At 40.6% G+C, this 15,833-nt stretch overlaps 2 protein-coding genes and 1 long non-coding RNA gene across 3 annotated transcripts in view; all 3 read right to left on the bottom strand.

Annotated features, from left to right (window-relative positions):
- LOC145441974 (uncharacterized) overlaps positions 1-15,833 on the bottom strand; it is a 128,389-nt gene that overhangs the window by 103,914 nt on the left and 8,642 nt on the right. The window lies entirely within an intron of this gene.
- Positions 537-13,695, bottom strand: LOC145441820 (adhesion G-protein coupled receptor G7-like). The gene is made up of 9 exons (XM_080319757.1): positions 13,690-13,695; positions 12,798-12,917; positions 10,824-10,967; positions 9,556-9,665; positions 9,055-9,262; positions 8,841-8,982; positions 3,577-3,761; positions 2,163-2,333; positions 537-1,788 (listed from the first exon to the last, which is right to left on the bottom strand). Exons 1-9 carry the CDS (start codon positions 13,693-13,695, stop codon positions 1,579-1,581), a joined length of 1,296 nt encoding a protein of 431 aa, XP_080175883.1. The 3' UTR covers positions 537-1,578.
- LOC145441978 (uncharacterized) lies at positions 14,761-15,793 on the bottom strand. The gene is made up of 2 exons (XR_013915926.1): positions 15,042-15,793; positions 14,761-14,989 (listed from the first exon to the last, which is right to left on the bottom strand). It is a non-coding gene; the product is annotated as an uncharacterized LOC145441978 (long non-coding RNA).

The following is a 15,833-nucleotide window of genomic DNA, read 5'->3' as shown; positions in this document are numbered from 1 at the left end:
TAGAACGTTTCGGAAGGATGAAGATAGGTAACTGTGGGATCATATGGGCAGCAAAGCGATCGTGATAGTGTGTGCTGGTCCCGACTGCCACTAAAACTGCTTAACTGCTACAAAAGCATTTATTTGGTCATAACTCGTACCCATTACCCAGTGCTGCCATTAATATGATTGATATGTACTAGATAAAATGGCTTTCTTTAACCAAGTAAAAGTGAATGCATTTACCAGTGCTGCATTATGCCGGATCAGACGTTATTGCTGCTACATTCAAAGCTGTGTTACCGCGTAAAATCGGTTACAACCAAAATTACTTTCGGAAGTGGCAATGTCGACTGTAACATCACCAACATAGATATGGACTTTACAAAAACATATATATTTTAAATGCTCAACCAACTAGTACGTCGACATTCGAACCATAGGTCGCATCACATCGAATCGAATTTCTGATACCTCATGTTTCATCAGTACCAAGTTCACAAGCATATTATGTTTCATGATGAAAAATTCTCAGAAATCAATTGTTCCTGCTCATATTAGCTTCGAATCTTATATTTCAAACATGGGAATATAATTACAAGGAAGAATGATAAAATGGTATAGTGAAACTATGAAACAGGATGTGTCACATACACCTACACACTGTACACCGGCATATGCGAAGGAAAGTGCATCGTGGAAAAATCCACTTGTAAACTGACTGTAAATTTATGTGCAATGCAGACTTATTACTAATACATTAAACTAGTTAACTGTGCAAACGAGAGACTTTACAGGGTTAGAGATATAATCCTATCATATTTATATCACTGCATAACAGTACCATTGCAATACACATCATAATAAGGGCACATCCAGAAGAACGCAATTCCCACATGTAGTCTGCATCTCAGTTATAACCCACCATTTTTGTATGTATTTTATCATTGATCGCAGGTGATAAAGTTTGATCGCGAATTAGGTAATACTTCAATTATATATTACCAAATTAATTAATCATGACATTAAATCACAAAAAGGAAATTACTGAATCTGGCAAGAATCACTATATATACAGCCCTCCTTTAATCAGAATTTGAATTTTTGAACTGCACAGCCCCCGATGGTTAGCCTACGTACAGGTTAGAGAATCGGTAAAATATGAGGTGCGGTCAAAACTACTATAATATTTAAATCGGATATCAATAATCGCCAAAGTATGTGCATAATTAGGGCCTACTTGGAGCGTTCTCTGGAAACATAATGGTCCTGACTTGTCATCATGACCTTGCCTATACTGCCAATTATTCGCTGATTCACCGTCAACAGCCGTGAAATCATTGATACACTCTACTAGGAAAAATACAGTTTACTGCTGGAAGAATGTCATAATTAGAAGCAAGAAATCTAACGATTATATATTTTCAATACCGTGAGGATTAATCACGAAGAAAGTACACTGACGGACACATCACTGCGTTCGGCTGATCCGTAAAATTCAATTTCTATCCATGCGTGAAGACCAAGGAAATTCACTGCATAATGGTCTATCGGTGTGACGTCATAACACTACACATGGTATGGAGCCTTCTGTTCCTGTTACATGTTGCTTTCTGAAGCCAGAGGCTTGGTAGTCGACTGCGCCGATGTTCCCCTAGTGGCCGTCGAATATGTATTTTCCGAAGAAGACTTGGAAGTGGACTCCAGCTTATAGTTGCTCTCTCCTCCGCAGCACCTCAACAGAGGCTGTAGCCAGATGTTGCGCATCGTCTCATTACGAACGCAAGTACTCAGGAATATCACCAAGCCCTGTAAAACGATGGAAAATTCAAAGGCCTGTATCTTTGACAGCAAGGAGGGGCCATCGATTAGCTGCATACTTCTCTATGCGTAACCACGTAAATGGAGTATCAGAAATCAGAAATTGAGGACCGTGGCCCGTAACGAATACTGCGTTTCAGTTCCCGTGTCGACTTCCACCGCAATGATGATATCATGATCGAACGGCACAACACTTTAGGGACTGCCTCGAACATAAGCCTCGGAAATTAATTGTTTGGGATGCCGTGGTTATGAACCTGGTGTACATTCGGAATTGTTCTTCGAAAGATATTTTCAAGGTTTGTACGATTCACGTTCAGCTTTTTGCGGCGTCGGTGAAACAAAAAACACCGTTGGCTAACCTGAATAGTGTTCAAAATGGCAAAAACCCAGCTCATGACTGTGAGATAGGTTGCATCTTTTGATAGAAGCATTAAATATCCGAACACCCAGGCAATACCGGTACTTGCAATCAGTGTTACACTTATGAAAATTTTGTCTTTCATACTTGTCTTCTTTGCCGAGGATTGCACCTGAAACGAGACAGATCGGTGTTGTGGGTAGAGGTATTCACGATAAATAACCCCAAGTCCGCATATATCAGGGACGGACAATTTTCCCAGTCGGCGGGCCGGATATGGGAAAATGAAGTACTTGGCGGGTCGGATTCCTGAATCGATGCATTAATCGCGGACTTACCCATCTATACAAGGAAAAGATCGTATTTAACGTAAACTTGAAGTTTGAAGCATAGAGACCAAAACAGTTTTCCATGAATTTATTAACGTAATGTACATTACTCGCTGTTGAAGTCAATTAGACATCTGTGGTCGATCAAAGTTTCCAACAAGTTCTTTGAACTGTGAATGAACGTTAACATCAGTTAGATTGCAACGCACCTTTGTTTTGGTAATGTTCGTGCTCGAAAATGTTTGCTCGCAAATGTATGTAGACCCGCGGCCCACATTATCGCGCTAGTTAACGTGTCATAATTCGGATTCCGGTAACCAAGTCTCTACAATGGGTGAGCAATAATTTTGATTACATAAATTGCGCAATGAGAAGTTACCTAGACATATTAATATGAGGCACAGTTGGTCTGGAAAATTTTTAGATTTTCCAAATCAGATTAGAATTAGAATAGTAGGCTACATCCAACGTTTTGATTAACAGGTTGGATTACAATTAGATTTACTGAATTCGCAAAAACTGGGAAATGAAAATACATTCCGAAATAGAAAGACATACAAAAAATTCAAGCTCAGCAATTCATGACAAATCGGAGCCCGTTCTCATACGCATGAAAATGGCAGATTTCTGTACGCAAAGCTTTACTCCTTTACTCCTATAGCATTTTCAGGAATACCAAAAATAAAGTTGGAATTAAAATCAGAGCATGGACGCATTTTACCTATTACCTTAGCGTTAGATTACCGACGTTTCGATCTAATTACACGACTAGAATTAGCAGGTTGTCCAAATCTGATGTGTGCATATTGGGCGCATGATTTCTTAACTGATTGACAATAATGCTTGTAATCCAAAGGCACGATTGTAACGTGAACTTTATCACTCTTTATCTGATTACTGCTGAGACAGTAAATTATTAGCAAATCATGAAACACATACCACATTACGGAATATGACTGTTATCATTTTTGTAACGGGTAAACTAAACTAGGGAATTTATGGATTCAAATAGCAAGATTGCTGATGGAAATACTCCTTCAACGTCACGAGTGAACATTGCGCAGTTGTGCACGCATTTGTATTTACCGATTTTCCTCTCCGGTAAAGTGTTCTTAACACCATGCTGTATACAAATATATTGAACGCCAGCATAATAGCGACGGGAACGAGGAAGCCCATGGAAAGAGAGTATTGGTGTATCCAGCATATGTTCTCTGCGACGTAGGCTGATTGACGGCCTGTGACGTTGTTCAGTCTGTGATAGTTATCGCCTGCAATTCATACCATCATTAAAACCCCGCATCGCTACTTAGCGCTAGAAAGTAGGCATATATGTATTTGCACGAATCATTGGTACGAGCAGAGGGGATCGAAGCATACCTTTGACTATAGTAAGAGTTGTTATGCCAAGTATACTCAAGTATAGCTATAGAAGTAACACCGTATATTTCTCAGTGGTGGTCAGTCACGTGGTACTTCTGCTTTTTCTAAGTACTCAAGTAGTTTTCCACTACTTACAGTATTTACTAAAGTAAATAAAATTTCCCCCCTACTTCTACATTGTAATATTGTGTGACTTACTTATATGCTTTTCGCTATTTTCAGTTTGTCTAGTAGAAATAATATATTCCTCCAATTAAAGAGATCCTGACGAATTTCAAGGCTGTTTTCACGGAGTAGGACTACTAACAATATATTAATATTCCCAAAAGTAAAGTAAAGCCCAGCATTTTCGCCGCGCTTCTTACAAAGAAGATATGGAGTGACAAATATGTTCTCAAGAAATTACTGGTGAATATAATTAAGGTAGCGGGTTACGTGCTGGTTCCGTTCACACCCCACCGTCGCCCATACGACATGTTTCAACACAGTAAATATAGCTGCCTATCGTATCGTAATCTAGCAGCACATGGCGTGTCTCAATCTGGAATAGTGGTATCTGGATATTTTTTATCGTTAGGCCTGTTTTAGCAGACCGCCGCTGAACTTTCTGGACGAAAGACATGAAATATATTTTCCATTTTTAGAAATTGCATTTGCATTTCTCTTTTCATTCGCGATATCATTACTTCGAGTTCCGATTAATTCCAATTCATTTTTTCCGGGGAACATACATGCTGAAGTTCAAGACCAAGTTTAGTAATGTCTCTCTTTTCCGGAAATAAAATGACAATATATGGCATTTTACGAGCCGACGTATTTTTTATTCACGTATATACTAATCGCGTAAAGTGTTAACACCGTATCCGATACAACTTCTCCACATACCACATTGCTCCTCTTCCAACTGCGGATCTCATAATGAGGTGGAGTTAAGAATCACTATTCCAGCATAGAAAAACTGTCATTTGCATCTCATGATGTGGTCGACTGCTTATGCTGTCGAAATCTGATACCTCCGGGGTTGCATCAATGTGAATCAAGCTCGCTGCACCTCCGCACAGCTCAATTTGCTGCTGTTGACAGTCCATGCGATCGTATCATGACAGTTCTAGCATCCGCTTACTTGACTTGAGTAGATTTAAAGCCAGTAAATTATACTTGAAGTAGCTTAAGGTTGCTTTTAAAAGTACTCTTTCAAATCATGCTGAGTAGGGGAGATGTGCTACCGATGGATCAAAAATTGCAAAATGATCTCTGGCCCTCAAATCTTCAGCCGAGAATAGCAGATCTTTTGCTATCTCAACACTTCGATACAAGCTCTACCTATCGCGGACATTTACATGAATATCCGCCTTTTCAAAAAATATTTATAAACGTTTAAAATTTGTTGCTCGAACGTGTCATCGGTCCCCACCCGGTGGGTCCAAAGGCACACGACCATGGGACCTATGAGACATACGTTCAAAAACTCTAATTTGTTAACTTGTATTGTTGTGTACTATAAGCTAAGCTACAGGAAGCCAATGAAAACTGTTTCGTCGCGACCTTCAAGAATAAAATAGATCATATCAACACAAATGTTGGCATAAAATCATGTTTTGATTTACGCCTAAACTTACAAAATTATTGTCACATACATATTACCCGCCAATCGACATTTTGACTTTCAAATACCTCGTAATAGCGATAAAACACCACAGGTAACTATGATTTACAGCCTATATATAGGTAGGCGAGTTTCTGTTGCTAAGTGATTAGTTGGTCCATCCATTTTGCTTGATTCGACTATGGTACCGTAGGTCCCCCCCACCCCATAAATATTGCAATTGACTTGAAAATAGTCCACTTAAGGATAGCATTGATTCAAAAAATATGTGCCATTATATACGCTGATACAAGCCCTATACTTCACATCTAAAATTATGGCGGGTTTGTTAGTCTGCAAGAGGATATAGAAAAATGCAAATGTCGATCAAAATTTACTTTACACCCCCTAAAACGTAAATCAGTCGTCACAGACCCCATAACTCACGCAGGTCGAATTTTTTGCATGCGAGGAAAGATTCTGTCAGCATGTAATTGTAGACAGATTCACGGAGTGTAATCATGGAATTATCATGGAGAATTTTTCAAGTATTTTCGGTCCCAGTGATCCATCGGTACCACATCTCCCCTTTATTTTTGCGTCGATTCTTCTACTCCTACTTGAGTAGCTTTGGTGACTATTTTGACCACCACTGATATTTCTACTAACTACAAGTTGAAAGTAGGGATTTCCAAGATTTTTATAACAATTTCAGGTGGATTATTGAGGGTCTGAAACTTATCACTTATACGTTTAACTTATAGGTGTATAGTTTCAAAAGTAGCTTAGTTCGAGGAGGGACATATGTTTAGCAGTTAACGGAAGGTAGCTACTTTCTAAGTTGGACGACGTATCGTTGCGACCAATGCATAATGACAAGTGACACTATAGGCGTATTTCCGAATATATAAAGCGAGTTACCGTGATAAGCAAAGGTTACTCGATTGTTCCGTAAGGGTATAAGAACTTCTGTACGACCCACCTCTGACGACCCGAAATGTCGTAGAAGTAGAAGTAACAATTTTCAAGTGAATGAAAAATATGTATTCCATAGTGCCATATTTTTGCATATAAGATCAGTGGTTCCCAACCTTTTTTTCATTCCCGAGTCATCACTCCCCACAACCTAAAATCCCTGTACCTGTCCCTTCCAATAAAATTTGGCAAGAATTTATTCAGTGACGACTTTCTATTGGTGCAGGTTAAGACGCCCCAGGATTGATAATAACGACCCGTGTAAATAAAACCATTGACGGTTGCAGTTGCTGATAATTTGCCTGAATAAACGTGAATCCCAGGTCGAGTTAACTATGGTCCGATTTTCTTTCAACTTTAGTCATTACATGTTATCAAGCTTCAAGTTCACCAGCGGGGCATGTGGGATGTCACGGACAAGCTATTTGCTAATTTTAGTGCATCCAATATCCCTGAGACATCGCCTTTAACTGCAACATACAACATCTTGTGCATACCGGTAACTCACAAAAGTCTGCGAAAGCTTCATTGCACACCATGCTACTCGGACTAAACGTGTTTAGGACCTCAATGTTTGTGATCCGGACTCCAGAATAAGTTTTTGTCAACAACACGCCATAACATTAACAACGCATACAGTCCAGAGCAGCAGTGAGCTGTGATCGTTATTGTGGTGTTATGCCTCCGTACTGTATGTATTTATTTGACTAGTGCAGTGGTTCCCAACCGGGGAGGAATTCCCCCCCTGGGGGGAATTTTGCAATTTTTAGGGAGGAATTCCACTTTGAAATTGTAACGGATTTTCCAAATTGTTCATGTCCGAACTGTCATTTAGTCAACCAGTTAAATCCGAACGTATGCTCCTCATGGCTGTTTTTCGCTTGCTGAAAGTATGTTTAAATGCTATTTGAAATCTCTTTTTCATATACAAATTCCCCCCTTTTTTCAAACTAGTTCAGATGTGCTGCAGCTCGCAAGACAATTTTGTAGGCAAGCGACGGCCTCTCAATCAACTATATCCTAAGCGAGCAAATGTTGAGCCGAATCTGTCATAACGAGGCCTCTAGTGAAATTATTTACCTTATATTTTCAAGTCAACATTTTCAGACAGTGACAAAATATTCCAACGTCATCGATTCAAGTCAAAGAACAGCTACCCGATCAAAAAAAGACATATTAAACTTGGTGCAATGTTGCCGAAACGTAATGGGTGTCCTAAATTTCAAGGAGCTCCAGCAGGGAATCTGATCACGTGTATGTTATATATCAGGGCTGTAACTAAATCACGAGGCTCCGAGTCACAAGTCAATCTCACTTTCATAGTTTTGACTCGAGTCAAGTCGTGTCATTTTTAATTCATCATTGAGTCAAGTTCGAGTCCAAGTCACAGAGCAGAGGGTCGAGTCCGAGTAATGGTATTATGACTCGAGTCCGAGTCCAAGTCACACCCCTGTTTGGTGATATTGAATGATTTGGATTTATGATATACTAATTTTCCTCACTTTGAGCAGTTTCTTGTCGCATTGTCAAGTACCAGGATCAATAGACGAAATTCTAATAGGGTGGTCGCTGTACTGTTCTTCTAAATTACAATGAAATGTCGGTCTTTGCCGTCTTATAGCCTCGAGTCATATGGCTTGGTTCGACGAATGCTCAATGACTCAAGTCCAAGTCGACTCAATACCCCAGTCAAGTCGAGTCGTTTCCGTATTTTGAGAAAATGACTCGAGTCAAGTCGAGTCGTCAGAAAATGGAGAGTCGAGTCAGACTCGAGTCTGGTCAACCCTCCTATATACAAAAGTACCAATATTATTGGTCAAATGCATACGCAAACTTGAACTGTTCAGTCAAGCGTTCCACAATTTGTTTGATTGCGAGCAAGACCATTGTTGTTGGAGGTCTACAAAGTGTTATTACAACACTGCTAGAAACAAACACTCGGTACCGCCCGTCTTATTCACTCAGTCAACAGGTGTTTACGCGGTAAAAATGACCTTTTTTAATCGTCGGGCAGATTTATCCCAAGGGGGGAATTTTGGCTTAAATTTCGGCCAAGGGAGGCACGAGATGAAAAAGGTTGGGAACCACTGGACTAGTGCGTCTGTTCGCCACCAGAAACCTCTTGATTCCCCACAAGGGGGGAACTCCCCACCGGTTGGGAACCACCGCTTTAGGTGGAAGTCTAAAAGTCTAAAATCCTAACACTTGTGTAAGCATAGTGCAATTAGTAAAACCTGGTACAAGTCATGTTTCGATACAGAAAACACCGACACGACCATAAGATTTAATTTTATAATCTTAACTCCCGTAATGGAGTGCGCCTTGTATGAACGCACGAACAAAAAAGAAGTTTCAGAAAACAATTGGCCGTCAAAGAACTTGGGACAGCGACATCCCAAGCTTATACCTTGAACATAAATGTTCGGTGGAATGATCTTGTCCACATATCCCACCGTTATTCCAACGTCCAGTGTCATTACCAGTAACGGCACCCCGTACCCTACTAAGGTACACTTCGTCATATAACGCGACTTGCTCGCTCCGAATACCTATTGAATGAGTGCAGCATAGTGTAAACGTTGTACATGTACTGTACCAGCTTCACATAGAAAACGGCTTACCATAACCAGCGACCTGTACATATCGTACGAATAGACGGCCATCCAACACCAGGTAGTCAGGTAGAAGTAATGCATAAAACTTGCGATCAGAGTACACGTGCTTCTGTTCTCATTTCTGTCGATCCCAACAATAAATATTATGCTGGATATCAGTAAGTTAACGCATATGTGGAATAATATCTGCGTGGGCCGTCTTTTTCTGATGTCTCTGAATCGAAGTAACAAAAATACTGTCAGGTCAGAACATATTTCGGAGCAGGACTTTGAACTTTGTACGGGTCATAAGGCGTTAGTTGGGCTTGGTACATAGTGTCGCCTCAAGCTGTACGCGTCGAAGTGAACTAAAATACACTTAGTTATTGATTTAATTACCACGATGGTTTGTAGTTAAAATCATAAAGTACCAAAACACAATAAAAAATGCATTTATGAGGTTAAAACTTGTGGTCGTATAGCTGCGTAACATTTACTTCAAAAATATCTTCCGAAATAGTAACCTACTCTTTGATTGCATGGATGATAATGGTAAGCAGGAGACCCAGCATGGAAAGCGACATTCCGATTATGCTGACCGTTTCCAGGGGCACATTGGGTTCCAGGGCGTTCGTTGCCTGTAACAAATTCAGAGATCAAAAAGATTACTTTTGCACGTCCCTATCATTTACGCTTTTATAGTCAACGTATATATCACATCATTGTTGCGCAGGATTTGCCGAGGCTATCAGAGCACGTAGTACGACAAATCATTCAACAACACTGCTTGGATGACCGCAGGGTTCTGGGTAAAATCATTTTGCCCTTGATTAAAATCGATTTCAATCAATTAAATAATTCAAATAATGATTTTTTTAGTTTTTTGTGTTTTTTTACTCATAATAACAACAACACGAACAAAAGAAAATGGGATGAATGACGACCATGTCAATCAAGGTGACGAAGGATAACGATTAGCTTTAATAATGTGGGGCTGTGAATCATCATCCAGATAGCTGAAAACGTTCAACCTATGTGGTAATGATAGCTGAAAACTTTTAACTTATATTATAATGATGGGTCGCCCGAATCATTATACTGATCTGCTCTAGTAGCAATGAAACATGTTGAGTCAAATCGGGATGTTTCAATAGTAGTTGCATCTTTATCTTGATCGATGGAGTGGTTTCTGCCCGCAAACTGGATCAGAGATGAGGGAATTTTTCGAATTCGATAGAGACTCCGGATTGCGCTTCGTTTGCGGCATCCCGCCACTGCCTCGGAAATAGCAGCAGCATGTCGCATGCAATTAACTAGTATCCACAGCAAAACGCTAACATATTGATTGACTATCGCTCTTTGCTCTTTTCCCGTCTGTCTGTCAAATAGCTGAACTATACCGGTGCCGGTGACGAGATGCTATCTCAGGTTTATATAAAATGCAGATAATTGTCCGATAATAAACCAAATTCACGCATCTCGGCCGAAAATTTGAAAAACCAAAATAACCAATAAAATCAGTATGGTAAAATTAAAATCAAAAATCAACGATAACAACATGCTTTAAACCACACGAATCGTCCGCATTAAGCGGAGTTGTCTGTATAACGCGATATTTATGTTGGATGATTTATCGTGGATGTACGCTGCAATATTGATTCAAAATCAAAGTATATTCACAATCATCATTCGTTTGGGGTGGGATGTCGAATATGCATTCGATTAAAGCCTCAGCAAACATGGTATAAATTAAGTCACGCTGTAGGCGATAACGATGGAAGTGGGAGTTTACTTACCACAAGTAAAGCGAAGTTGGTTAAGTGATTACACTGGCATCTGGTCAACTTATCGTCGCTGTCCACGACCCATACACACCCGTCGTAGCGCCACTCGCTTTTACCAACATTCCAATACCCACATTTGAAGAAATCCATCGTTCTCTGGAAAACGATCACTGTTCAATACTGATCCGAAACTAAACGTTACACAGGGTGGTGTTTCCAGCTGATTGGAAATTTCTAGATAAATACACGTGATATTGGATTGGTTGTGAACGTGACACTAGCAATTGCTAGCAATTGGGAGATACCATACTTATTTCAGCGATTCTGCCTGTGTTCATGCCTCTGTAGTGGATTACAATGACACGGAGTCTTCCTGGTTTCGTGTCATTCTAACGTCTAACGTCCAATTCCATTGTACTTCCGGCCAAGCATGCAGTGCTTGATTCAACGTAATTATTGCATCGCGACATAGCACAGTATATTATAGCATTTTATGGTTTATGAACGTGGGTAGAGCTGTACGCAATCAGGAAGGCGGACGTGAGTACGGACCGAGCAGTTTTACTCCGTTTTGGTGTCCATCAACATTCAATCCTAATGGAGTTTGTGGCTTTGCTATTTCAATGTTCCCAATCTACACCAACGTATAGTTGGTTATCTCGATCATGTAGCCTACATAATCAGTTTGATCACCTCCGTTCAGATCATGTTACAATGTAAACCAGTGATCCCCAACATAGGCGCAAGCACCCTCGAGCGTCATTCATGGGGACTCCGGCAATGGGCGATTGGGGGCACCGGATATAAATTGGACGGTATGGGACACTGCTTTCAATGCCGTGACGAAGCTTTTGACGCAGCAGGCACCAACTTGACGCATCGGAACGTCGAAATTTTAGATTGTTCTTATCAACGCCCAAACCCCATATAACAATGATGATGCACAGCTTCATGTGTGTCATTGGTAGTTGTGATAAATGCAGAAAAACTTTTGTTTATTATTTATTATTTATTATTTGTTAATTTAGGCGTGGTTAGGGGTTGGGGTCCAGGGAGCGGGGGGCGCTAACTCAAAAATGTTTGAGAGACACTCGAGACAAACTATAATGGGGATTCACAGCAGCCTGAGAATAGACTATGTCCGAGATATGATTTACAGGTACATTATTGACAAAAGGTGATGTGCCTACTGCCGTCTCACCGCATTCATATGCATAGGACGACGGGTGTATGAGGCTCATTTATTTCAACTAGTACAGTGGCTCCCAAGCAATTTTAGCTCCCGAGTGGGTAGAAATTCAAAAAATATTCGGCGGACTGGTGGATATCCAAAAATTGAAATCAACACAGAATGTAAAGTGTGTAACCGTTTTCTGCAGGTATGGAATTAGGGAATGACGTTTTGCAGGCAATTAAATATGTAGATGATGTTATTCATGCAATTTTACGGTAGTCTCTCCGCACAGTCGAGGTGAAATTGTATCAGATGTAAATGACATAAACCCTTGCTATAGGCTAACACTTTACCGACCAATGTTCCCTCTAAGCTGTCGCTGCGCACAGAAAAATCTGCGCCACGCACAAGAAAAACGAAGTGATGACCTTTTTTGTCGTTACGAACTGTTGTCCAAGGAACCGCACAGTGAGTTGGTGAGTGCGCGAAGACTCGTGAAAACTTTGCTACCGACCCGCGAATTTGGGCGGGGGAGTCGTACGATTTTCATAGCCGTGAGTTTACCCACCCACAGACTCTATTTCTGATGTTTGCTGATATTTGTGAGGTTTCAAATATAGCCTACTGACCACAGTGACCAGTGACCAATGATCTCAACACAACATATGCCCACACAGTACTATCGCCGATGCCCTTCAGTATGCAGACTTGCAGCATTTTCGTCGTATTAGATAATTACGAGATATTGGATCACACTTGAGCTATCACTATTCAGTTGAAGCGGCATGGGGTATGGACAAAGGCATACTTACGTTAAAGCTCGCTCCGGATTTCTGCCCGGGCTTCTTCTTCTCCCCGGAGAAATTCATCTCAATCGGATCTTTCAAGTTTCTGATAGGCACGTCATCACTGCCGACGTTTGCTGCAACGATCTGTATTGATAAAAGCACTGAAATATGGGACTGGGACTGTCATAGAGAGCATTTGCAATATAGTATCCTATATAAGTCTACTGAGTTTATGAACCTTGTAACCTCACATGCAGGGTTGTGATGACTCGAGTCACGATTTTATGATGACTCGACAGACTCGAGTCATTTTCTCAAAATACGGAAATGACTCGACTCGACTCGAGTCAATCTGTGCATTGACTCGACTTGGACTCAGATGGCCAAGACCGACATTTCGAAGAATAGTACAGTAACCACACTGTTGGTACTGTTTCTATTGGTACTGGTACTTGAAATTGCGGTCAGAAACTACTAAAATTGAGGAAACTTAGTATATTATAAATGTGAACAATTCGATATCACCAAGCAGAGTTATAAAAAGTGGATTTAACAAGACTTTGGCTTGAAACTGGTCAGTCAACACACTGACTTGGACTCGACTCGAGTCATAATACCATGACTTGGACTCGGCCCTCCGCTTGCTGACTTGGACTCGGACTTGACTCGGTGGTGAATTGAAAATAACTCGACTTGACTCGAGTCAAAACTATAAAAGTGAAATTAATGGCCACGGTCATTCTGATTTATATGCGTTAACACAGAAACCAGCACATTAATTACACAAGTCCTATTTTGCTGTGTATTGTAGCCGACCATAGAACCCAATATATCATAATAGCAAGCGCCAGAATATCAAGAATACCCTGAACGTGTATGGTTGTGGGCGAGTCAGATGATATGTACTCCCTCCCACTCTCATGATGTCATAATGATCGCAAACTACTCGCTTCAGTGACACGACAATCAGGCCACAATGTGTCGTGATTTAAACCAGTGATTCTGAACCAGACTTGAACAACTAAATAATTCTAGTTGGCTAATTTTAATCTAATATATGAATTATACATCTCAATTCTAAAATGCACGAAGTTGGGCACTTTTTCATTAATTATAGAAATGAAACATGGAATTTTAAATTGATTTCGACTTATTGTATGATGTCGCATTAGAGAGGTGATGGTCTACTTTAGGCGTGCGTCACAATGGGGCGAGAGCTATAACAAACTTCTAAACGGTAGCCGGCAACTCGTTTCGGACAAGTTATATATTAAGCTACCGAGACTTTAAACAAAACTTCGTTAAATTCCAAAAGTGAAATTACGCGTCACTTGGCAGTATAATAGTGGCTATATAAAAATAGCAAAGTCGCATTTCTTTCAAAGGATAGCGAACAATTACAATTACTTCATCTCGAGCTTCGCCTTATGGAAACTTAAATAGAACCATGCATAGTACCATCATTTAACAGAACCACGTATATATACCTAACTACCAAAAGGCTAGATTTTGGATTTTGAAGGTTCACCGGTCCGCAACATATGTTTTGAAGTTTTACCGGTGCGTGAGTACAAAAAGGTTGAGAACCACTGAAAACTAAACCCTTGCCTATTTGGTCAACCAACGCTTCAGAATATACGACATGCCCAATATTCCCTCTAATTTTCGATGAGACTGCGCGCACTCACCAACTCACTGCGCGGTCGCTTGGACAACAGTGCATAACGACTAAAAAGAGGTCATCATTTCGGATTTTTTTTTTGTGCGCAGCTTAGATTTTCTGTGCACAGATACCGTCTCGGCACTGCGCAATTGCGCACGTGCGCAGCTTAGAGGGAACATTGGACATGCCTAAAACACAATGCCACACGAAGCGTCACCAAATTAGCGATTACCAAATTAGGTGTTTCGGCTAGGGATTTCTGTGGTCATATGCATCGTTCAATTAGTGCTACTACACAACGGATACATGGTTCGTATAGATCAGTGGTCGGGAACCTTTTTCGTCCGAAGAGCCATATTGGCCCAATTTTTCCCATTTTAACTCCCAAAGAGCCATACACGTCGATCAACTGTTACGTCACAATTGAAAATTTGTGACGTCATGGTAGCACATGGGATTCGTCGTGTGCGCCTCATTTTCTATGTAAAAAATTCGTACTAATCATGCTGGTAACCGTATTCAAGCGTGCGAAATTTGAGTTAAGAGAACGTAGCTTACTGCGACAACCCATGATCACATCCGTAAATGGAGTCAAACACGATCACTATAGCCGTATATACCCAATGTAAGGTGTGATACATCAGTGACATGGGGTCGGGGGAGGCAAGCGAGGCAGTTCGTCACCTGTCGCTACGATGAGTGAACGAAAATTGTGAAAATTTCAATTACTATTGGTATTTTCTATCGATGTTAATGAATGACTGAATTTTGAACATTTTCCTCCCAAAATTAGGCGACTTGCATATTTATTATTCGAAAATACAGCCCGATGCGATAGGTAAGGCACAGACGGGCGAAACTTCGCCATTGATACCGCAATTCATCGTAAATAGCTTAGAATTTATAATAACTGATGTGAACTGAATGTAACTGTTGCACTGATTGCGAAAATCTAAATACTGATCGACTTCTCAATTCTGAAAGTATTTGGCGAGAACATAACGTTGCGCTATACATGCCTATATTTTATCGCTGGTGTCACAAAGCGACATACCAATCAAGAACGTGGATAGCTATGGCGTTGTTTGTAATTGCGAATGTCACTTCCACGACAGTTCATTTCAGGAAAACGGAGCGTATGTATATTTGATAACTACGTTGTCATTTATGGGCATCACCATGTCTGCTATTCTCTTTGATCAATCAACGTATCGTGCAATCCAAGATTTCGAGTCGGGTACATCGAATTCGCGCGTGATATTCGTCGCCGGCGCGACAGTAACTTCAATTGGGGGATTTTGAAAAGGGCTGTCCGTGCCCCTGACCCTGAAGACGGCATTGTCTTTACCTCTCAAAGACATGTTTATACGCTCACGAGAATAATTATTGTGGTCGTG

This window comes from Botryllus schlosseri, chromosome 6 (assembly GCF_051294905.1).
Source record: "Botryllus schlosseri isolate E-star chromosome 6, Bs_hap1, whole genome shotgun sequence".
Lineage (NCBI taxonomy): Eukaryota > Metazoa > Chordata > Ascidiacea > Stolidobranchia > Styelidae > Botryllus > Botryllus schlosseri.
The sequence above is the reverse complement of the archived record's forward strand: the minus strand, read 5'-3'. Positions and strand labels throughout refer to the sequence as shown.